Raw genomic sequence first — 25,634 nt, forward strand, 5'->3', positions numbered from 1 at the left:
TGGACATAAACAATATGTTTCAGGTACATTTTGTGTTGTGTACTTTTATTAGTGTGTATGTGGAATATACAGCATATACAGTGAATTTGATTCAATTTTATGAGTGTTGATTCATAAGGTGGTGCTGTATTTTAACTTTTTTTGCCCCCACTGTGGACATGACAACTCTGATTGTGTGGTATATTTAGGACAAGAATGCTGTGACTTTTCTGAGTACATCAGACTTTTATATTATTATTTTCACCTGTCAGATGACAAGATGAGTTAAAAATATACCAGTAGACTTGCATTAATACAGTGAGCTTAGCGAATAAAAAACTACAAATTGCTGAAAGTACTGTTTTCTGCTTTTTTCCAAAAAAGGAAAAATTACTTGTTGTGCCTTTTAATTGTGTTGTAAATGTTTGTTTTATTTTATTTTTAGATTAAAGAAACATCATATTTCCAGAAGAGAACAAGCCCTCCTGCTGGAGAAAAATCATCCAAATTTAATTTTGGAGAATCTAATGGTATGACTGCTTGTTGCATCACCCTTATTTTTCTTAATTTCTAATATCATTAATACTTTATTATTCATATTTTAAATTAGTATTAAATAAAAATGCTCTACTGTTCATAAGTTTTGGGCTGGTAAGATTTTTTTCTGCTCACCAAGGCTGCATGTATTTAACTAAAATATAAAAAATTGAAAATAAATGTTTTTTCTTGAATATATATTAAAATGTTTTTTAGTTTATTCATGTATTCAAAGCTGAATTTTCAGCAGCAAACATTTCTTACTTGAAAGAAAAACATAATTTATTTGAAATATAAATCTTTTGTAATATTATAAATGTTTTTACTGTCAAATTTTATCAGTTTAACGTGTCCTTGCTGAATACCAGTATTAACTCTACGGTACTGCTTGCACTGTACTATTAAATTGTACTATATTTTAATTTCTTATATAACTTGCATATATTTTTGATTTCATATTTTTTTATTTTTAGGGGATTTTATGGTACAAAATTATATTTATGTAGCAGTTATAATCCATTTATTCACTTTTTGAGTATAGACTAAAAAATTAAAACACACGTTTTACTCTAAAACTAAAATCAAAGCCATAAATCTAAACAAGCTGTGTTCCAAATTTGAGGCTGATATTTCAAAAAATGAGCTTTCAGTGTGATTTTGTTTGGGCACAGTTTTCACAGGCACAACATTTTCAAACATTCTTTAAATAAAATAGACCAAAACAAATTCTATCAAAAATTAAAAACAGCACTGGAGGGTTAATTTATTTTACTAACCACAAAATGGTAGTGTATATAATATAATGAAATAATAAATATGAAACGCTAATCTGTGTGTTTTTCCGGTCTGTGCTCGTAGGTTTCTTAGAATCGTGTCGTGGTCCTCTGAAGTCTCAGGTGAGCATAACGGAGCTGTTAAACAGCAGCCGGTCGGAGCAGCACCACCTGCTGGACTCTGATGAGACTACAGGCTTACAGGAGCACACAGAGCAGAACTGCCTCTACTGCAGCGCTCTCACGACCCTCGGCTCACACACACACAGCCTCCTGAACAACACACACACTCGCACAGGTGAGCAATCACACATGGTGCCAAACTTCATAAAACATCTTCCTCATTATATATTTTATGTGAACGTATGATACAGCTGCTTTCTTCCTGGTAGTGTTGTTAGAGGTGGTGTAGGTTAGTGTAACAGATTTGGGTTGTGGTAACTGGAAAGGTTGTAGGTTCAGACCTCAATCTCAGTCCTACAGTCTCCAGATTTGCCTGTCTTGTGTTCCGACAGATCTGTCTGATGGTTTCACTCAGTGGCACAGCCAGCCTTCCCACAATCACCTGGAGGTGGTCGCCCAGTCCAAGTTCTCTGGGATCTCGGGCTGCAGCGACGCGGCCGTCAGTCAGGGTTCGGCCAGCAGCACTCCCAGCGCAGAGATCATACTGGGTGAGATCAGATCCCATCAATGCACAAGTCTAGTTCTGCCTGACCTCTGAGATTAAAAAAACACTAAAACACAACCTAAACTTTTCAAAAAAACTATTTTTCTGGAGATGTTCAGTTGCTGAAATTTTTCTGGGATCAGTGAACATCCAGGTACACAACGTTGGCATCAAATTAATCATAATGTTTATTCTGATAAAGGTTTCTTTTGAAATCTTGTCTAGGTAAAAAATTTAACTGTACTAAATGTTATACTATAAAAAGGAACAATACAGAACAATTTAAACTTTCCCAATTACAATAAGTAAAGAACTGCTCAGTATTTTCTGAGATGCAATATTGAATGTTTTCGTTAGCATCACATTAATCATGTTTCTTTTGAAATCTTGTCTAGTTAAACAGTGAACTGTAAAAAATGTTTTAAATGAAATTGTTATACTATTCAAAGGAACAATACAAAATACAGAACAATTACAACTTTCCCCATCTCAAAATATATAATAATCTAGTTAAAATAATAAGATTAATGAATTATTTAAAGTAAAAAAAAACAACAACAAAAAACATCTGAGCATGGTGCTGGCAGTGCAAAGGTCATGGGCTTGATTTCCAGGGAAAGCACGAAATGGTAATATGTAAATATGTACTTTGAATGCAATATGCGTCACTTTATTTGCCAGATGCATAAATATAAATGTAAATAATTAAATAAAATACAAAATATGTGTAAAATTAAATATGACATCTATTCTGACAGCGTTTTCTCATCTAGATAAATAACTGCTCAGTATTATTTTCGGTTTCAATTTAGTTCCAAAGGAACAACTCAAAATAAAGAACATTTACAACAGTCCCTTTCCAACATAGTGTATAATAATTTAAAAAGTAATAATACATTTAACATTAGAAAACTATTTAAATTACAGTTATCAGAACAGTGCCTGTTATCGCTTTTAAATGAGTAAATAAAGACTTTTTTTCAAAACTACATTTAAAAAAATAACAACTTGATATTATTGGCTTCCAGTATCAAAATAATGTTGGAAAATATTGCAATCGTCCAATACGTTCACAGATATATTGTACATTAACTAATAATAAAAATTAGGAGAAGTTATGAGGATTAGATGAAATATCATTAGTTCACAATAAAAAGCAGTGTAAAGTCCATGATAGAAAAAAAGTGTGTTTGTCTAAGGACAAAATGTCCCCACAAATATGTCAATGTCCTACATTTTGGTCCCCATGAGGAAAACTGCTTTTAAAAAAATTATGCGTCAAGCTGTGTGATGTAAAAATGAAGAACGTTTTCTGTGATGGGTAGGGTTAGGGTTAGGGGAGAGAATATACAGTTTGTACAGTGTAAAAATATGGAATATCCCCATAAAACTCAAAAACCCAACGTGTGTGTGTGTGTGTGTGTAGGTGGGAAGGCAATATCTGAGGACGGTCCAGCCTGCAGAGTTCTGCTCAGGAAAGAGGTTCTGCGACTCGTCATCAACCTCAGCTCTTCAGTCGGTACCAAAGGACACGAAACCGGATTGCTCACGTAAGAAAAACTGAGAAATACTGTGCAAGTGTGAGTGTGTGTTCTGCTCTCATCCCTGTGTCTGCTGCCCTCTGCAGGATAAAGGAGAAGTTTCCGTACGCGTTCGATGACATCTGCCTGTACTCTGAGGTTTCCTTCCTGCTGGCCAACTGCATGTTTCGTCTGGCCTCGCGCCGCTTCATCCAAGAGCTCTTCCAGGATGTGCAGTTCATTCCGGTATGACATCAATCTGAAACTTCTCTAAAATAAATCTACACCAAAATAATCATGTAACAAAATATTTATTTTTCAGCTAAATGCTGTTATTTTGAACTTACTATTTCTCAAAGAATCCTGACAAAAAATATCAGTTAGTTTCCACAAAAATATTAACCAGCACAACATTTTCAACATTGACAGTAATAAGATTCTTCACTGCAAAAAATGCTTCCTCTTATCTTCTTGTTTCCAGCCAAAATATCTTAATATTCTTAAATCAAGATGCAATTACTAGATAAGTAAAATGACATAAGATATTTCTTCTTGTTTTCTGGGGAAAAATATCAAAATATTTTCAAATATCAAAAAAATCTTAAAACAAGCAAAATGATCTGCCAATGGGGTGAGAAAAATAATCTTATTTCTGTTTGGGACCGAACTGATGGGTAACATCATGACTGATGAGAAGGGAAAAAGCATGCTTGAGTTTTTGATTTGCACACTTCACACTTATTCAAATGAACCGTGCTAACAGAGCAATCGCACCAGGGTTTGTTTTTATTGAACCAAACATGTGAAGTGTGAACACAGTCTAATAGTATATCTGTGATGCTGACCGTGTTTCTGTCTCCAGCTTTATGATGAAGCTGAAGCGGTGTTGACTAAACCATCACAACCTGTTCCGGTGGAGACTGCCGAGTCTTGATACCTCCATCAGCTTCACCACCATTATCCCTCTTCCCTCCATCACCTCACCTCCCATACAGCACAGAGACTCATGGTTTATTGAAAGTGGAGGACTGCGGATGGAGGAGAGGAACGGAAGCGATTAAAGGAATACTGAAACGAGCCCCTGGACTTCAGATGGTGTTTCTGAATGAGGAGCAGTTTACCAAATAACATCTTCAGACTGTGAAACAGGTGAACCGGAACACTTCCTTGTTCACAACAAAAACATCAAAAAGACTCGATTTTAGTAAAGAAAAAAATGCTGTTGACACTTTAAGAGCACTGGATGCACAGATGAGACGAACGGTTCTCTGCACTGGTGTGTGTACATATTACTGCCATGCTGATGTTTCAAAATATCACGTAAACACTACAAAGAATTCTGTGACCGCTTTGGATTCAGTGCAAATGCTCTGACTATGAATTTAGGACTTCCAGAAGTGAGAGGGAGTTGATTACATTTGTACTATTTATTAATTTCTTTTCTTTTGTATGCGTGTTGGGATTTTGTATGACCTCCAGACAATCAGAATTCAGTGTTTTGGGGAAAATAACATACTGTGGGACATTCGAACCTTAGCGTCGCACATCTGTCATTCGCAAACCATCAGAAATACTCTTGCAGGAAATTCTCAAAAAAATACAGACAAAGAGCATGTGAGCACTGATACACACACACACATAAACACAGAGATACTTTGACTGATAATAGTGTGTGTGTGTGTGTGTGCGCGTTTTCAACACCTCCAGGGTGAATCTCATGAAATCTGTCAAGATCATGGGCAGCTCATTTCTCAATTCTATGAGAAATGTGCTTAACTAGCATGAAAATTGTGTCATAATGCAAATGATCTTAATGGTCCCATGGATCTTTTTGAATCTGATTTTGGAGTCAAGTGAGATTAACCCAATAATTTCAATCAGATGAACAGCGAAAAACGTTTACAGACCCGTTCTTCATATCTTACTATATCGGTTCAGTGCTGTGGTCTGGTCTGATGGTGATCGGCGATAGTGCCGTTTAGTTTGACTATGACCTGCAGGAAAAGAAACCGGATAAACATAATCATGCATGGTGTAGTTTAATTTCCATATGTTTAATAAAAGTGATCATCAAATACCTTTGAAGGAATATCCTACGGTCAGTACAAGTTATCTGCGATGCACCAAATCTTTGGCATAATGTTGATTACAACAGGAAATCACTGTGTAAGCAGTTCAGCTCCATTGGTTTCCATAAAAGTGTTTTTTGTACAAATTGCTGGATCTTTTGTCAAGAACATGCCTGTATTATATTTCACATTTTTGCATTAAATAAGGACCATTAATGTTTTTTTATGTGACAATTAAGCACATTTCCTGTACAAATTCTGATATATTTATGCACATTAGTGCAGTATTTGTTTTACTGCCTTGTTGCTGATTTAATTTATTTAAGAAGAAGAGAAAAAAATATTACAGTAATGAAAATAGTTTGAAAACAATGGAAATGTCTTTAGATTTGAATTTTTGGCGTGCAAAATGTTTATTGTCATGAGTTTCAGAATGCAAATTAATACTGCTTTATTTATTTATTTTTGTTTGTTTTTGCATTTAGAAATTTTCAAGACAATTAAGCACATTTCCCTTCCAAATTCATGAATTCAATGTAATGTGACAAATTATTTTGTGTAAAATTTATACACATCATAGTAGTATTTTTGTACTGCATTGCTGATTTAAATTTTTTTTAAAGATATATGTAAATATATTTTATATATTACAAAAATAGTAATTTCAATGGGATTTAAATCTTACTGAAAAACAAAATGTGCTTAATTGTCATGAGTAATCATGTCAAAATGCAAAATAATAGTCCTTAAAATAGGCTTGGTTTTCTTTATGTAAAATATTTTTTTTCCTTAGTTTTTTGCATTCCTTGAAAGTTTTATGCAAATTAAGTATCTTTTTTAATTTAATATAAGCATTATTTCCCTTCTAATTTGTCATTATTGTATTGACAAAAAAAAGTATAATGTGGAATCTTCTTTCCGCCACAGTAGGTAATTGTGAATTTATCTCTCGTAATTTTGACTTTTTTTTCTCAGAATTGGGTGATATAAAGTCAGAATTGCTTTTTATATCATAGTAATGGGAATTTCATTGGGGTTTTTTTTTTTTTCTGGAAGCAAAATGTGCTTAATTGTCATGTCAATATCACAATGCAAGAAAAAAGTCCTAAAAACTGGCTTACTTTTAAAAAAATAAAAATAAAAAAACCCTATACTTTTTATTTTTTGGCCTAGTCACAATGATTTTCTGGTGTAATCGACATGCCACTGATGCGATACATAATCGAAGCAAAAATATTCCTTTAAAAGAGTTTGTGTTGTCTTGACGTGTTTATATACCGGTAGCGTTTCCCTTCGGTGTGTTATCTTGAGCGTGCACCTGTTTTATCACTTCAACTCTGAGCGAGCCAAACCTGCACTGAACCGTTTGACGCACGGGCACAGAGCTGTTCAAATGTTCCACCAGTTCACTAGTAGTCTCGTAGTAAACCACGGTTTTTGCATTTGTCTTTTTATTGATGTTCTTGACGTGTTCCTGATGTCCACAGAAAGCACTGATCCATCTTTCCTGTTCTCCCAAAATGATGTTTAGATTGCATGCTGAATTGACACAAATCCAGTTGCTTATTTATTAACTGCAAAACCTTTTGTTAATATTTTTGTCCCGTCGCGTCCACGTCGTGTCTCAGCGCTGCTGCTACTGCCTTCGAGGACTGATTTGATTGGCTGAAGAGAGTGCCATGGCTTTTGCCTGTGCTATGGATCTGTACCATAGTGGCGTGAGACAGAAACGTAATGAAAAAATATATATTTATATTTTTCCCAAAAGATGACATTGCAAGAGACGGTGTAATTTAAACGAGTTGTTTTGTTTTGCCTGAATTGTGGTTTCCCTTGTAAAGTGTGTACAGTGTGTTTTCGAGCACTTTCAGCTCTGGAAAAATCTTAGTCTTATCAAAGGGATGAATTATTAAAGAGGAAAACTCATGGAGAGCATCTGTGTCGTTTGGCATTTTACCTCTTCTCTAGGAGTAGATTTCATTTTAGTAATTTTACATGTAACTACCCAATTTCAGAAGACTTTGAATCATTTATTTCATATGTAAAGCCAAGGTTTTGGCAGAATGTACAGGATAGTCAAATGCATATTACAATAACATTTTACCAGAGATACTGTATTTTGGTAGCAGTAAATGCTTCATTAACTAACAATGAGAAATACCTAAGCAGCATTATTATATGCATAAAACAGCATTTATTAATCTTGGTTAATGTTCATTTCTACGCAGCATTGTTTTTTAATCAACAAGGGTGCATAAATTGATACAAAGCGACAGTAAAGACATTTATAATGCTACAAAAGATTTCTCCTTCAAATTAATGTTTTTCTTTTAAACTTTCTATTTAACAAAGATTCCTGAACAAAATATCAGTTTCCACAAAAATATGAAGCATGAATATGAAGTATGATTGTTTTCAACACTGATAATAATAATAAATGTTCTTTGAGCAGCAAATCCTCATATTAGAATGATTTCTGAAGGATCATGTGACACTGAAGACTGGAGTAATGCTGAACATTCAGCTTTAATCACAGGAATAAATTACAAACTAAAATATATTCAAATAGAAAACTGATATTTGAAATTATAATTCACAACAAATTTATTTTTGGTCAAAATAAATGCATCCTTGGTGAGCATAAAATACATCCTTAAAATGAATACATTCATTGTTAGTTCATGAAACGATGCATCATTTTAACCTAATTCTGAAGTGTTCCTCATAACACCCATTCCCTCAAGAGAGAACATTTTGTACTTTTTGACCAGAAAGCTCTATCATAACACGCAAAACACTGACGAAGTACCTGAAATATATTGTGAAATCTGGTCACATATTGCAAAATTTCATTTCACAACACTTCTCTTCTTTAAAGGCTGTTTTGCAGAAGGAAGAGGGGCACTGATGTTGTGATCTTACTGAATATCTTTGTGATCAGATCAGCAGCCAGCTTGTTTACTGTCACTTTGGTGTGTATAAAATATCACGCAACTGAGTTTTCATGACTTACGTGGCTACAGAAGTGACATAGTCACTTGAAAAGCCAGCGATCTCCGACTCCTGTCTTGTGGCTTCCGTCTCAGGGGTCTCCAGCAGCTCTTTAGGCATGTCTTGCTGTACATAGGACATGTAAGTGAAGTTTGTGAGGCCTGAGGCTGCACACATGTCTGCGGTGAGATGGCAGGATGGTGTCAGGAAAGAAGGCAGTGTATCTTTAGGGCTAAAGAATGAATCTGGATCCTCTGTGCTCGCCAACCAAGTTTTCTCTGCCGGGGTGGGCGGCACATCTAAAATTTCAACGTCACACCATTTGCAGTCCTCTATCCTCAAAGAATGGATTTTTTCACTCGCCTTGAAGAGAGAAAAACTATCAAGACGTAGTAATAATAATAATAATAATAATAATGGGTAAATAAATACTGGATAGTTCACCCAAAAATTAAAACTGTCGTCATTTACTCACCCTCATGTCGTTCCCAACCTGTAAGATTTTCATTCACCTTCAGAACACAAATGAAGATCTTATTGATGAAATCTGAGAGCTTTCTGTCTCTTCACTGACAGCTAACCAACTACCACTTTGACGCTTTAAAAAGTTCATTAATTGATACTAAAAATAATCCACATGAAATGAGCGGTTTACTCCAAATTTTCTGAAGAGACTCGATTGCTTTATATGATGAACAGATTGAAATTAGGCTTTTATTCTCATATAAATATTGATCAAGCTCAAGCATGTTCACTTGACATGTCAGAACCAATGAGGTTCATTCTCGTGTTAGGCCGCTCGTTTGAGCTTCCGCCTGGTAGTTGCGTAGCTGTCAATGGAGGGACCAAAACTCTCAGATTTCATCAAAAATATCTTCATTTGAGATCAGAAGATAAACGAAAGTCTTACAGGTTTGGAACCACATGAGGGTAAGTAAATTACAGAATTTTCCTTTTGGGTGAACTAACCCTTTAACCACATTAGTTAACATGAACTAACAAAGCTGATTTTTAAACCTCTTCAAGCCTGTTATTATCTTTTGGTTTAGCTTACGTGCTGAAAATTGCCCCAAACCTATCTAAAACCAGCCAAAAAAAGACAAGCATGGCCAGGCTGTGACACCAGAAAAGACCATCAAACCAACTTAGGCTGGTTTACACTGTCAAAATAAATAAAGGTTGCACTGCAGTTTCATTAATGTACAGCATCAATGTAATGAATTACTTCGTAAAGGTCTTCATCCAGGTCCAGTGCTTTTATGTGTAGAAAGCTGAACGTTTCTTTTGGAAATCCTATTATCCTGGAAATGGTTGGACAGAAGTCAGTCATCAGCACGTCACCGACACAAACTGCAGTCCATCGCCTCGCAAGCTAATATATTATAAGACTTACGTGCTTCTGTAAGACCACAGACAAAAGCTACAACCGACCAAAACCAGAAGTGGGATCAAAAGCCTGGCTGCCAGCAGGTAATCTGTGGAGAAAATTATCTCTATTATAGTTCAACATTATGAAACTGTCCGCAAACTGTAGTTAGTAACACTTTACAATAAGGTCTCATGTGTTAACATCAGTTAATATGTTATAGGGATACATAACCTAAATCTCTCAGTCTCACAGGTTTGGAATGATACGAGTTTAAGTAAAACATTGTTATAAAACATGACTCAGGCTCAATTCTGTTAGTGCGCATGTGATCGTATAGCGTTTGTCTCACAGTTCTTTCTGGTTCTGAAGGTGGCGGTGGTCTCCGGTCCACAGCCTGCGGACGTACATGCTGCCAGGTGAAATGTGTACGGCTGGTCCTCCTCAAGACCGCTCACTGTGAAAGACTTGCTGTGAGGATCACCCACGGTCTGTCTGAAGGGATCTGCTAGAACAAACAATGAGAGGAGCGTAACGAACGGTTTAGTAATGTAATGTGAGATTAAAATTCATTTTGGCATGGTATTCAATTGCCGTACATTGGCCAAAGAAAGGCTCTACAAAGCCTAATTATCAACATGATCAAAATGTTGCTGTGGAAAACCTGTTTGAACATTATCTACTACATGCCTTCTGACATCTGATTGATTTTTACTATAATTAGGACTTTTGGTAGCCTGACAAGCCAGACCCACATCAAGATGTTTGGTCTGGAAACTCACCATAGACAGGGCTCAATCTGAGGGGCGGATAAACGGTTGTCTTTCAAACTCCCTCTGCACGCGATAGGATAGCGCTACAACCAACCAGAGCAACGAAGGGAAAACAGAGCTTGTTGATAGATTAAACATTCACCGTATCCGGTCGGCTAAACTCCGAACACATCTTCCCTTTTTAAGAATGACTTCAGTGCCGTTCTTTTCTCAGAGAAAACCTCAACTCCAAGTCTTCCAGAGTCGCGGTCAAAGCTGATTCGAAAGACCACCGCCGTTCGCCAGTTTCTGTGTTTACTAGAAGCACGCAAACGCAACTCGGCCGTCGTCTTTATAGCCCCGCCCACCGACTCTATACACAATGTGATTGGTCCGGCAAGAGTTAGGGGAATACAGCTCAGATAGGAATTGAGAGTTCCTAGACAACACTTGCGGGCAGATTAAATTTGCTGCTGCTAGGGTGCGTCTAGATTTCTAGGCTAGACTTTTGGTGTAATTGTACAAATGTCCCCTTCAGCTTGTGGTTCACGTGGCTTATATTGTTAATAATATTTCAAGATGAACACTTACTGGAGTGAAGCAACTTGATTATCTATACATCATTTTGTTTTTTTAAATCTTGTTAAAATATGACCATCAATTTTGATACGTTAGGCTTTTGAGGATGGTTTATTTGTTAATCTCTCAATCATCATTGTATTTATTGCATTATATGTTTAAAAAAAATTATATGGCTTTGATCCTAAATTTAAAGGGGGGGTGAAATGCTGTTTCATGCATACTGAGCTTTTTACACTGTTAAAGACTTGGATTCCCATCCTAAACATAGACAAAGTTTCAAAAACTAATGTTGGACGTTTGATGGAGTATTTCTGTGTCAAACATACTCCTTCCAGTTTCTCACAAGTTTCGGAGAGTTTTTTTCGAGTATGGCTCGACTTGACGTTAATAGAGCGGAAGGTCCTTGTCTGGGCCGTACAGGCTCTTCTCCCGGTAGGGTGCGCGCGTGACTAGAGCGAGAGAGGAAATGCACGCCCATAAACACTGCTCTCAAGCTGCAGATCCAGTCGTCCGTGAACACTAATGTCGGTTATAGTCCGTGCCGCGCTCCACTTCATTCCTCCACTTTGACATTAAGCAAATTCACTGCTTCAGCACAGCATTCCGGGAAGGCAGCGCTGCATTTGAACCGATTTGAACGTAGAAATGACGGGAAGCGTCACAACATCGCTTCAGTCGCGTCTCAAAGTGGATCTCCACACTCCAAGAAGTGTGTTTTTCACGGAGCGGTCCCAGCGATAAAGGTTCGGTCCCGCTTTGGAAGCAGCCGGTGAGTAAAACTGCTTCAAATGTCTGTGCTGTTGGCTATCGTCGCGTGAGTAAACATCAGTAAACGACACGATCGCGTGCTTCGTCATTCAAATGTGCTAACGGACTCTATTTTTTGTTCTATGTATAACGTTACACTAGTCTGACGTGCAAAACCGTTTTGCTTGCTACTGCTAAGGTTTAGTCGCATACAATAGTAAATAAACCGAATCATGTCCTCATAAACTGCGAGTAAACACACACAAATGTTGACAGGCCACTAAATACAGTCCATACCACAGAGACGTACGTCCTGCTGTTGCTGTTTCTCCTGTTCAATTTATTTCAGCCTCCGAATGATTGTGGATCATTATCTATTAGCTGAGATCGATAGCCATGGGTTTCTCCACGCTTAAGTACGTCACCGCTTTGCACTCGTCATTCTTTAGCTCCGCCCACACGATACGCCTCCAGATGCTCGTTTTTTTCCGGAAAGACTCGGTACAGCCCATATTTCTTTTATAAATATGATAAAACTAAAGACTTTTCGGAGATATGAAGGATGTAATACTACTCTATAGGTACTCAAGATTGACATGAGATTGACTGAAACTGAGTGTTTCACCCCCCCTTTAAGCATTTCAATTTAATCTTACTAAATGAATGTGAGAGATAGATTGACAACTGATATGTAAATGCATTGTATGCAAGCTGCTATTACGGTTATAAAGATCTCATTGATTTACTTCACAAGCAATCAGAATTGTATCTTTCCTTTTGTCTATATAAATATCAGCAAATGCACCAAATATGTTTGCTTAGTGTTTTTTTCCTCCTCGAGTCTGAGCTTCATATTTTCACTATATCATACTATACGAGACATAAAAGCCTGATCTAACAAATATGATACAAAGCAAAAAACATATATACCGGTATAAACCCTTCTATTTTAGATTTTGTCTTAAGGTTCAAACGGTTTTGTAACAAAACATTTGATTGGTCGAACTATTATTTTGTGTCATATTTTAGAGGATGAAGGAGCTCATGTTACATAAACTTTATTTGATGTTTTCATTTTCATTTAAGGGCAACGCAACACTTACTGAGATGGGAGCCGGCCCCTAAATCATCTTGTACCGTAATCACGTATCCTGTGATGAATCCAGTGTGACTTGGATCCTCCTCATTGAAACTCCATTTCAGGTTTACAGAAGACCAAGTTATGTTTGGATTAGTGTCCAGTGTAGGGTACTGCGTCGGCTCTTCAAAACACACACACACACATACACACACAAATACTATTTATATGTTATACTGCACGATACAGGTGAGAAGATTTTACAAGATGTAATTTTGTAATTTTTCCAATGCAATATAGCACCTCCAGTACAGTTTAAGCAGCTGTGTAATTACTTTGCTATAGCAGGTAAAGTGCTTGTGCACTCTTACCCAGTTCTTTTAAGTATCCGATCTGTTTCTCACGAGGTCGGTGTCCTTCAGCGCTACAGCTGTAGATTGTAAATGTGTATTGAACTCCTGCTTTAAAACCTGTATAAAAAAAGATTAAAAAAGTTTCTACAGTTTCTAAAAACCCAGTTTTTCTCAAGATGACTTAAAATAATTTAAAATAAGACAAAACAAGCATTAAAATATAAACAACTAAGGGCCCTATTTTAACATTATAAGCGATTCCAATGGTGTTCGAATCCATTTTTGCTAGTTTAGCGACGGGAAAAATGGTCGGCTGTTGGGCCGACGGGGTTGTCCCTATTCTCTTAATGAGTAATGGGTGTGTTTTGGGCATAACGTGCAATAAACTAATCAGAGCCTTATCTCCCATTTCCTTTAAAATCCAGTGAGCTTGCATCAGGTTTAGACCAGGTTTCAGTTGGTCAATGGCGCAGTCGTTTTCAGTTCCTTTAAAATAGCAACACGCACAACCATGTGGCTACAACAGCAGAAGAAAATAGGAAATAGTGGCTACAATTTGCACGAGCTCACCAAATTTGGACAGTCTCGATTTCTGTTGAGACATTCAGATGGTAGAGTCAGAATTTGGCGTAAACAGAATGAGAGCAATGATCCATCATGCCTTGTTACCACTGTGCAGGCTGGTGGTGGTGGTGTAATGGTGTGGGGGATGTTTTCTTGGCACACTTTAGGCCCCTTAGTGCCAATTGGGCATCGTTTAAATGCCACGGCCTACCTGAGCATTGTTTCTGACCATGTCTCTGATGGCTACTTCCAGCAGGATAATGCACCATGTCACAAAGCTTGAATCATTTCAAAATGAATTCTTGAACATGACAATGAGTTCACTGTACTAAAATGGCCCCCACAGTCACCAGATCTCAACCCAATAGAGCATCTTTGGGATGTGGTGGAACGGGAGCTTCGTGCCCTGGATGTGCATCCCACAAATCTCCATCAACTGCAAGATGCTATCCTATCAATATGGGCCAACATTTCTAAAGAATGCTTTCAGCACCTTGTTGAATCAATGCCACGTAGAATTAAGGCAGTTCTGAAGGCGAAAGGGGGTCAAACACAGTATTAGTATGTTCCTAATAATCCTTTAGGTGAGTGTATATTATACAGTAATGCTGTCGCATATCTAGAAACACATTAGCGGTACTATTTTATTTTGATGTTACTTTTATTGTAAGAATATGACCACATAAAAACATCTTTATACCTGCATTAAGGTTTAGAGCGGTCTGATTAGCTGGGACTTTTCTCCACTGTAAGTTGCAGGGGGGCGCAATACCCAGCATGCACCACTCTACGATGTAATCACATGTGGCGGCAGAGTCCCTTGTCCAGGTGAGCTGAAATCCCTTTGCATTACCTATAATCCTCTTCTCCTTCGCTATGTCTGCAGCAGTCACAACAGTCAGTTATCTCGCGTTATACAGAAAGCCCTTTAGCATTGAACATTAAGCTTGTCACCTGTGTATGCTGAAGGAATGGTGATGTGGGATGGTATAGATAAACCAGATTGAGTGACAGCCCTCACGGTGATGTCACAGTCACACACATGAAGATCTAAGGGTAGTTCTGTCTGTGTCTGTGTGACATTCATGCACACACTCCTCTGTGGATTTCTGTTGCTCACACACACCTCATAGGCTTCAATATCCAACTTTGAGTAACTGCTGATCTGAGGAAGTGGGAAATGTGTTCAAACACAATGCTTACATGAATGTTTGTGTTGTTACAGTGAAAAATAAATAAATATATATATATACATTTCAAAATGTACAAAAAATGGCCCAAAATACATTGCTTATATAGCTGCAATGCACTGCAGCCAATAACTGTACCAGACATGATATAAAGATCCATGTATGGTGAAAATTCTTAATAAGTCTGAATAATGTTGAATATGTAAACTTACATTTTTCCACACAAGTGTGATGGTCCGATTGGGATCTTCCCTGATTCGTCTCCACAGATCTATGGTCACTAGAGGCGCTGCAGAACAAAATAATGTACAACTATTTTTTTTTTTTTTCTGGCTGTGCAGAATTCACTGCCACAGAGCTAGGGTGTTGTGGGTGGTTGCTACAGCATTGTAATTCGGTTGCTAAGGTGTTCTAAGTGTTTTAGTGTGTTGGTCTGTGGGCTTTCTAGGTTACTTACTTTCCCAAGTCAAAAGTGCCTCTGTTATTTTTCTGATGTTGTTGTGAGGGATCATTGACGTCTGTAGCATAAACATTGTGGGATGAATTGTGCCAAATTTGTCAATATTATTTTTCTTTTAAATATCTCAACTTTGGTGTGATCAATAGAAATAGTCATGCATATAAAGTATTACTTAGATAAATATTTTTCAAATATATATAGTTAATATATCTAAGTAATACATTACATGCATGACTATTTCTATTGATCACACCAAAGTTTAGATATTTAAAAGAAACAAAATATTGAGAAATATGGCACAATTCATCCCATACTAGTTCTGATACTGAAGTCTCGATTAAATTTATTTTTTCCCCTCAATTTCTGCAGATGAAATGAGTGAGTATAACCCATTCAACATTGCAGTATAATTGAAAGCCATCATTTTTAACATTTAATAGGCTAAAATTTTATAACTACTATACTACTATATAAAATAAATCTCCAAAAATGTCAACAATTCTGTATTTTTCTGTCAATATGGGGGTGCTGTGTATACATTAATGAGAAAAAAAATAACTTAAATAATTTTAGCAAATGGCTACACTATAACAAAGAGTGAAAAATGTAAGGGGGTCTGAATACTTTCTGTACCTCATATATATATATATATATATATATATATATATATATATATATATATATATATATATATATATATATATATATCCTCTTAGCATTTTTACTGGCCACATTTTTCCCATCAATACCTGCCATATAGATATTATTTTATATCATCTCATAATTTGGCCCCAGGCTACTATCACTTTAAGACCTTTAAGTCTCTTTCTCATTGTTGGGTGTAACTAGTTACTAAATAATTAGTTACTGTAATTTAATTACTTTTCGCTGGAAAATTGGATTACTCTTTTTTGTAATTTAATTACAGTTACTTTACATGTAATTGAACTAAATACGGTGTATAGACTGTAGAGCAATTATACATAATACAATAGTGGAATTATTATCAAAACTTTAAAATGCATGTTTTTATCTATCCTTCTCACATGTAAAACTTTGGTCAGTTAATAAGAATAATTTATGTAGTTTTATATTTTGTATTCGAATGAATTAAAAGAGCCGTTTCATGTCTATCCTTGAATCTCTTAACTAGTCGATGTTGATATAGGATTTAGAAAGTAATTAGTAATAAGTAATTAAATACTTCTTGGAGCGAGTAATTTGTACAGTAATCTAATTACACTATTGAAGTAATTGATGTAACTAGGAATTATTAACTTTTTTATAGTAACTTGCCCAACACTGCTCTTTCTCCACTGTCTGTGTTTATGTGAATACTTGCCAAGAACGGTATTTTGACATGATTTTGACTGTTTAGGCGCAATAAGCAGCGAAAAAGTACTCAATTTAGCCCTGAGAGCTTTATCTGCGCATACTTTGGGTGTGAGCACAAAATCTGCAGGAAAGAGTAAAATTATGTGCAATCCCACGCTGAAATTCAAGCCCTGTAACACCAACAATATTCATCTGGAGCAAATGAAATCAGTATTGGAAGCGTTTCAGATATTTCAGTATTAATATGTATCGAAAAATCGATATTTCTGACAACTCTACATTTTACCTAGTTTATTATTTCAGACTCCAATTGAAAAATGTATATATTATATAGTCTATAAAATTCAACACGCCAAAGCGACTAGTAGGAGTGACTGCGTTACACCCAAGCCTGCAGTCTCCCTCTCATTTACTGAAGCTTTCGCGCCTCGATCGCCCCCCGGTGACCGGTCCCAGTATAGCAGCCCCTCTGTGTTTTCTAATGGACGCGAGGCAAACTAAATAATAAAATTACACTTCAAATATTTTTTCCCCAAAGTTAGTTTATGTCACTGAAGGCAGTTATCATCACGATGATTTCATTTCAAGTGTTGGTTTTTAAAATAAGTTTAGTTTGAGTTAGTTATTTGATGCTATAAAAGCGGGGGTGTGACATCATGATTGACAGCTGAGACTGACGGCTTCTCTGAGTTGTCACTGAGGCACTAACGGACTTTTTTCGAAATTTTTGGGAGCAGATTGGACCTTTAGCTTTAATTTCTACATTTCCATAACTGTTTATTTCACACCAACATAATTAATTGTTCTGCATCTGTGAGAGTGTGGGCGGGCTTTTGATATCGCAGCTGTTCTTCCTGCTCTACTTCCTACTCTCTACTGCACAACTCCGGTCCCGAAATCGCTACTGCGCAGACTCGGTCCCAAGATGTCCGCGCCGTGCAGGCCGTCTGAAAGCTTCAAATCTGCCAAGCGGAAACGGATGATGTCGAGTCGTCCATATTTTTTTACGGTCTATGATTACACCCCACTTCTGAAATCTACCCACGTTTGGTGGGTGTTAAAGGGTTAGTTCACCCCAAAATTAAAAATATATCATTAACCACTCACCCTCATGTTGTTCGACACCCGTAAGAACTGCGTTCATCTTCGTAAGACAATAACTTGGTGGATAAAGTCGTTATTTTTTTTTTTTTTTTTTTGCGCACAAAAACTATAGTGAGATGGATTTTGTAACAACATTTTTAGTGCCTATATGGGTCTTGTGAGTGTAAATGTACTGAATGCCAATGGAGGCCTTTCTGAAGCCTTTCTCAGCCATCAGCTTTCATCTAAAATATCTTCATTTTTGTTATGAAGATGAAGGAAGTTCTTACGGGTGTCGAACGACATGAGGGTGAGTAATTAATGATATATTTTTCATTTTTGGGTCAAGCCTTGGACCCCAGTGTGAAAACCCCTTAGTTCTCGATCTATATTATCGATGATCATTCACCCATGACCTCACCTGTCTTGAATTGTCTTTGTGTCCATCGTCCCCAGTCGTTCCCCTGCACTCGACAGCGCCCCCTAGTGAAGTACGTTGTGCTGGGCGTCAGCTGCTGAAGTCTAAATGTGTAAAACTGCATTGCGTCAGATCCATTCTTATCTAACTCCTGTAAGACAACAACACAGGACGTGCCTCAGCATTTCTGTTGAGTTCATTTACTTTATCTGATGTGGTGCGGTTATCAGGTTAATTGAGTTTATGAAAGTCCCTCCTGTCTTATTTCAGAGGAATAACAAAAAATATGTTATGCAACCAGAAAAAAACACCCTAAACACCTTAAAGTGTTTAAAGCGTTTGATTCATATGGATTTCTTTTACAATCGCTTTATGAACGTTTTGAAGCGTCAGAGTTTTGGGTGAATAGGATTTAAATAGAGGGACAGTCTCATCATTTGTGTCCTGAAGATGAACAGAAGTCTTAAGTGTTTGGAAAGACACAAGGGCGAGTAATATATGACAGAATTTACATTTTTAGGTGAACTAACCCTTTAATGTGATGCATTACCTGTATAGTTCCTGTTGGTTTAAGTTCAATCTGGCAAACCAAAAGAAGTCCTTTAAAACTCCCACTGAGCTGTAAGACCACCTCTGAATCCAACACACCTTCAGTCACGTCAAGACGCACAGGGACTGGAAAAACTAATGCAAGAACGAATGGTTAAGGAATTAAAGAGGTGATCCTAAAATGTTGGCAATTTCCCCTCTCAAAGCAATGTCAAATTCACTTATTAACAGGCCAATCCCTCTGGAACCTGAGGTAAAGCATCTTAATCTAGGGTTTGATGGTGATAGTTCATGAGGTTTCAACTTACAACCTTTTGCTTATCTGACCCAGATCTTTAAGCTAGTCCACATCACTGAGCTGTAGGATCCCTCAAAGCTGCAAACTCTGTTGTATGAAGTGTAGTCTTCACTTGAAATGATTCATATTCACCTCTGTCTTTGATATTGAATATGTAGGTCTCGCTCTCTCGCCCCAAACGGTTTGTCACAAGTAATGTGATGTTGTAGTGGATCTGCTGTGGGATGACTTCAAAACTGCAGGATTCATGTTTACAGCTGACAGATGTGGAGTCACTGAACACAGGGAGAAAATGCAGACAAAGTGACTTTTATTGAGTCCAAACTAAAATAAGTGTGAATTTGGCCCTGCTGTACACAGTTCACCCAAAAATGACATTTATGAACACAAAAGAAAGTATTTTCACTGTCAGAAAAAAAGGTACAGTGCTGTCACTGGGGCAGTACCCTAAGGTACAAAAGTGAAAAGGTACATCTTTGTACTTTACTCACCCCTAAATTGTACATATTAGTACCATAAATGGTACATATCAGTAATTTAAGAGTGCATATTAATACCTTAAAGGTACATAGTAGTACCTTTTCGGGTTTGTACCTTAGGGTACTGCCCCAGTGACAGCACTGTACCTTTTTTTATGACAGTGTTGAAAAGTCTGTCCTTTTAATGAAAGTCAGTGGGATTCAGTATTGTTTGAACCCCAAACGTTCTTCAAAATATGTCGCAAAAATACACTCTGGCATCAGTGGTTCTACAAAGAGCTTTTAACATCCATTGCCACAAAAAAGATGTAATTATAGTTTAAGAACTGATGCCATTAAAGAATCAAAAATGGTTCTTTAATGGCATCACTGCAAAAAAAAAAAAAAAAAATCAATTTGAAATCTTTATATTTAAGAGTGTACCAGAGTTAATGATATCAGAAGTTCCCTTTTTGGGTGGACTATCCCTTTAAGAGCATAAATGAATGTGTTGCGGTTTTGTGGTGACTTGCTATATCCATTTTCTCCTTTCTGTTTTTTTGCACACCTCTTTTGTAAAGCCTTTTTTGGCAGGTGTTTCAGTTAATCAGTATGCCGCTGGTTCATTTCCACTGAGATGGTACTCTGTGTTCTTAAGTAGTGATAAAATCAGACTAACCTGATAAGTAATGTGTACTTTCTTCTCCGCCGGCCGCTTAGGTTAGGAGCTCTGCTTATTTTCCATGAGCAGTAGACGTGCCGCATGTCTTCGGTCTCGCATCTGAAGTCCTGAGGTTTCTCAGGAGGAACTGTGAACATGACATTAAAATCTCTCATCAGAAATCTCTCATCATGCTTAGAAGAAAATGTTTCAGTTTGTAATGGATTACTTTTGCATTTTTCTTCATTTAATTAAATTCAATTCAAGGTCATTTGTATAGTGCTTTACAAAATAAATGCTTATTTCAATGTTACACTGTGAAAAAATATTTTACAAATGTTACCTGGTTGCCTTAAAATTTTGAGTTCAATGAAATTAAAAATTTGAGTTAATACGATGAACCTTTTTGAGAATCGACAACCTTTATTCAAAGATTATTCAAAGATTTTGTAAGCATATTGGGTAATTGTGTGTGTTTTATGTGTGATGACAGTGAAACATGCCAAACATGCCAACATGCCATATCAACTCAATTTTTTTACTTTAAATAAACTCAAAATTTTGAGGCAACCGAGTTACTTTAAGTTAAATCAACAATATTTTTTACAGTGTACAGTTGTAATGTTTATATTTAATTTAGTGGAAAAAAAATATTGTTTTTATATTATTTTATCTAATGATATTAAGAAATAATTACAATTTGATAACATTTCAAGCTTTTAAAGGGGCAGAAAGATTAATTAAAAAAAAGAAAATTTATGGGAAAAAAAATCTTTTTTTTTCAAGTTTTCAAAATATCAAGTTTTTTTGTTTTTGGAACTTCAGGAATCACAAAATTAATTGTGGTTTATTCAATTAATATTATACAGAGCCCCTAACGTGCCAGGGTGGTAGAAAAAAATGATAAGATGTGAGGGAAAATAATAAATCAATGCTTTTGTGTTCTCTTGCAAATGTTTTGCATTCCCCAAGAAATTTAGCATTTGCTTTCAAAGCATTTTGAGGTCTTTGCGAGAGAACGCAATGTTCCTCTTCCACCATTACTGTAACATACTGAGGTGAGTAATATTAATATGAAGTAATAAATCAGAAATAGCATAATAAATATTTTAGTCTGAACTGTATATGGTGTTGTTTAAAGACACTTGTGTTGACCTCTAGTACTCACAGGTGACATAGTTCAATGCTGCATCAGTGTCCGGCTTGCAGAAGAAGTTGACACCGAATTCATTTGTGATGTTGATGTTTTCCACTCTAATGGCTTTGACCTGTGGGCTTATGTCGATGACTTTGTAGGGATTGTTGCTGAAGAACATAGAGGTGATGTGTGTCTCTGTGGGAAAAATGCAGCAGAACATCACCGTGGAGCCCTCCCGTAACACCTGACTATATGGGAACATCTGGATATGATTGTGAGCCACGTTCATCTCCCCTACAAGAAAACAAGTACATGTTTTATATAAAGCATCCAAACACTCCACAAATCTAAACAATGCTGGATGTTCAGAAATTGTCGCCACAATGCATTAGTCACATGATTTCTTGTCAGGGCATTGCTGAGGTGTTTTTAGCATATTTTCTTGTTGCTGCTATTTTAAATGTGATGTATCATTCTGTGAGCGTTCTTCTTCGGCGCACAAATTAAAAAATGTCCCTCCGTTGACCGCTATGCGATTTCCACTTTCGAGCCGCAGTTTTGACTTTTATTCATTTCCAGGATCTGATTCTTGATATCAACTATTCAATTTTCACAAGTTAAAATGTTAAATCTTGAAAACTAGTAAATAAAATAAAAAATGTATACCAATAATTCGATTGTCTCTAGTAGGAAAGCCATTTTAGATATCATGAAATACATTTCAGATATCAAGAATTAACATTTCAACTAGTGACAATTTAATTATTGATATCAGGAATTTGCATTTTGACTAGTAACAAAGAAATTAATGATATCAAAAATTATGATTTTTACTGGTAAGAATTGTATTCCTGATATGTGAAATTGAAATTTCAACTAGTAAGAAATCAATTCTTGATATCAACAATTGAATTTGAATGGCAGCCTAGGGCACCATTTAACTAGTGAAAATAAAATTACAATTTTAACTAGTTAAAATTGTATTCTTGATGTCAAGAATTTGTATTTCTGCGAGTACTTGTCTTTGTTGACATGAATTTACATTTTTCCAGTGGAATATAATTCCTGCACTCTTAGAAAAGAAGGTACTAAAGCTGTCAAAAGGTACAGCCCCAGTGACAGCTTTTGTACCTTTTTTTTCTGAGAGTGTGATATCAGAAATTAATGCTACTAATAAAAATCGAATTACTGATATCAAGAATTAGCACGTTAATAGTGAAAATGTAATTGTCATTTTTAGGTGAACTAACTTCCTCTTTTAACTCATGACCGTCCTGACTTTGAACATGCTCGTTATGTGCCTCTCAACTGTCACTGATGAGTGTGCACTTCTGAGAGCACGCAAGTCATCCAGCCCCACCGGCTAAACTATACCAGACCAGATTAAACACCTAACGTGTGTGTACAATGATACCCTACAGAGAATATGCCAAAAGGAATATGTGAAAGAGCAGCAGAGGAAAAGCAAATGCGTATATCATTTAATCACCACCAAGAGGATAGATGAATACAAAAATAAAGATCTGCTCAGATAATTCATTTATAATACAGCAATATGTATAAAAATGTGGAATAAAAATATGGATGGAATAAGAAATACAGTGGGATCAAAATATTTCAGTCTTCTGGCTTGGTCTTTATGATATTTAGAAATTGCAATTTCACTTTAAAGTTCAACAGAACAATGAAATAAATGTTTTGTCTCTCTTTTGCATTATGGACAGCAGATCTTGTATTTGCAATGTTGACCTAGACTTTTTGTCCCCACTATATCACTACTTCATTCTTCTTGTCATGCACTTTTAAAATGAACTTTAAATGCCCACCATAGTTGGTTTTCCATGAACTCCAAGAGCCGTATGGTGAAGCGTCAGAGATGAGTCTTATTCTGACGGAGTGATCTGTACAGTTCAACGGGAGCTGTGAGGTCCAGACCATCGTGTGAACTGTGTCCAGTGATCCTCTGCTTACATTCATCTGTGAATAGACTGCAAACCGTTAGTGCAAAACATTCATAAAAATCGGGTCATAATGTAATAGGAGCCGAGGAATGACGTTTCACGCACGCTGTCCATAATATCCATGTTTGCTGTGCGTCCAACTTGTATTTCATATGTTTGATTTCTGCGTTGTTGTTTCTGAATCATACTCCACTCCATCTCCAGTGTCCACATGTCCAGAGCCTGAAGTTTAATAATGTTCGGTGCAGAGAGGGTATCTGTGGTAAAATGATTTAGGGTATTGTAAACCTCTGAGAAATGCAATTCAATTACAGAAAGTGTGACCATTGAATTTGAGTAGAGGCAAAACTTATCCTGATTTATATCTGACCTGAAGAAGAATTCCAGCCTTTAGCATTCTCCAACATGATGACAATTAAAAGCATTTTTGTCCAATAGAAAATCATTTTTGTGGATGTAAACTCTTTCAGCTTTCTGTTCTGTGATTCTGTGGAAGTGTAGGTGGTGTTATGAACCGTTATAGCTCTCCTCCTCCTTCTGACTTCCGTTTGAGGTTAAAAAAGATTCCCTTCAGACTTTGAGAAATGGCCTGTGACTCATGAAGTCAAGATCGTGAAGTTTAATCAAACTATCCAATCTTTAGCACAGAGCTCCATCTACAGGGAACGCGCTTCATATCATTTTAAAAAGCAAACTTTTTGACAGCAGTTCTCTGACACCATAAAATATTTTGTATCATAACATAATTACAACCAAAACATGATCAACAAATGCAGAAAACAATCTCTAAATGTTATATAAAATTTAGATGTGACTATATATATATATATATATATATATATATATATATATATATATATATATATATATATATATATATATATATATATATATATATATATATATATATATATATATATTTAGTCCTAATATGTGGATTTACAATATTAAACTTTTTATTAAAAATAAATATTTAGGCTATATTTAGGATTTGTAAATTGAAGATGTATATTCCTGTGTTTTAGTCTACATGTAGGCTAGTCTAGTTACTTTTATCAAAGATGTATTAAATATTTAATATATATAATATATTAATAATATTTAAGAAAGAATATATTCTAGGTATTAGAAATGTATGATTTATACATGTATTTTTGTTCATTTATAATAATAATAATTCATTTTTAATATTTAGTAACTACAATCAAAACAGGATCAACAAATTAAAGGGATAGTTCAACCAAAAATGAGAATTCTGTCATCATTTACTCACCCTCATATTGTTATGTGAAGACATTTTGAAGAATATCGTTAACCAATCAGTTGATGGGCCCCATTGACAGTATTGTTTTTTTCCTACTATGGATGTCAATGTCAATGGATCAACTGTTTGGTTATCCATAATTTTTAAAATATCCTCTTTTGTATTTAACAGAAAAAGGAAACTCAAACAGGTTTGGAACAACATGAGGGTGAGTAAATGATGACAGAATTCTCATATTTGGGTGAACTATCCCTTTAACTCTACTGTGTCAACACATACTCTTTAGACAGAATTATATATGATTTGTAATATTATTGTGTTGTAGTGTACATGTAGTTATTTTTATTAAACATTTAATATATTTAATCTGTATTTCTGTTGTTCAATTTTGTTAATTTTCTCATCTAATTAATAAAAAAAAAAACTGTACCTTTCACGTTTTTACTTTACCTCAATTATTTTGGTTGTGCCTATACATTTATTTCTGTACTATAGTACACGCTCTGGTCATCGTAAATGTTCTCTAGAGCTCCGGAGGTCACGTTACATCAACCTCCGGGGCTCTATAGTTTTGTTGTTCGTGTTTAGTGTTGGTTCAGTGGTTCTTCTTTACCCACGTCACGGGGCCGCCCACGCTCCCATGGCCCGTCCCATCTCATCTCAACCCCCCTCCGTCCAGCGTCCAGCAGCTTTGCTGAAGAATAAATCCATAGAAAAAGAAAAGAAGTGGATGCAACTGCAGGGCCACTAAAAAAGAGCAGAATGGGCGTGGCATGGAGAACAGAGCGTTGCCTTTGATTGGTCAGTTATCTAGGGACTAAATAATAATTATCCAGTTTTT

The 25,634-nt window shown here is 36.1% G+C and overlaps 2 protein-coding genes across 5 annotated transcripts in view; one reads left to right on the forward strand and one right to left on the reverse strand.

Moving 5' to 3' along the window:
* Positions 1–7,477, forward strand: part of rictora (RPTOR independent companion of MTOR, complex 2 a) — a 36,890-nt gene extending 29,413 nt beyond the window's left edge. For both annotated transcript variants that reach the window (XM_067439577.1, XM_067439578.1), the window contains exons 32-38: positions 1–23; positions 425–509; positions 1,375–1,587; positions 1,805–1,960; positions 3,383–3,506; positions 3,584–3,722; positions 4,339–7,477. The exon at positions 1–23 is cut by the window's left edge. In XM_067439577.1, coding sequence (XP_067295678.1) covers positions 1–23; positions 425–509; positions 1,375–1,587; positions 1,805–1,960; positions 3,383–3,506; positions 3,584–3,722; positions 4,339–4,410 — 812 coding nt within the window. In that variant the 3' untranslated portion in view covers positions 4,411–7,477. The remainder of the gene's footprint in view (positions 24–424; positions 510–1,374; positions 1,588–1,804; positions 1,961–3,382; positions 3,507–3,583; positions 3,723–4,338) is intronic.
* A 679-nt stretch (positions 7,478–8,156) lies between these two features.
* osmr (oncostatin M receptor) lies at positions 8,157–25,514 on the reverse strand. Of its 3 annotated transcripts, XM_067439579.1 has the most exons (18): positions 25,407–25,438; positions 23,900–24,016; positions 23,635–23,786; positions 23,395–23,545; positions 21,599–21,862; positions 20,449–20,578; positions 19,444–19,586; positions 19,015–19,148; positions 18,468–18,615; positions 15,381–15,457; positions 14,933–15,143; positions 14,679–14,858; positions 13,433–13,531; positions 13,087–13,245; positions 10,255–10,407; positions 9,930–10,011; positions 9,762–9,837; positions 8,157–8,899 (listed from the first exon to the last, which is right to left on the reverse strand). In XM_067439579.1, exons 2-18 carry the CDS (start codon positions 23,973–23,975, stop codon positions 8,555–8,557), a joined length of 2,580 nt encoding a protein of 859 aa, XP_067295680.1. In that variant the 5' UTR covers positions 23,976–24,016; positions 25,407–25,438; the 3' UTR covers positions 8,157–8,554. The 3 variants fall into 3 exon arrangements, with proteins under 3 accessions (XP_067295680.1, XP_067295681.1, XP_067295682.1); XM_067439580.1 differs by lacking the exon at positions 23,900–24,016 and having other exon boundaries at positions 25,407–25,514; XM_067439581.1 differs by lacking the exon at positions 25,407–25,438 and having other exon boundaries at positions 21,599–21,763; positions 23,900–24,129.
* Between the last annotated feature and the right edge of the window lie 120 nt (positions 25,515–25,634).

Source organism: Pseudorasbora parva, chromosome 3 (assembly GCF_024679245.1).
Source record: "Pseudorasbora parva isolate DD20220531a chromosome 3, ASM2467924v1, whole genome shotgun sequence".
Lineage (NCBI taxonomy): Eukaryota > Metazoa > Chordata > Actinopteri > Cypriniformes > Gobionidae > Pseudorasbora > Pseudorasbora parva.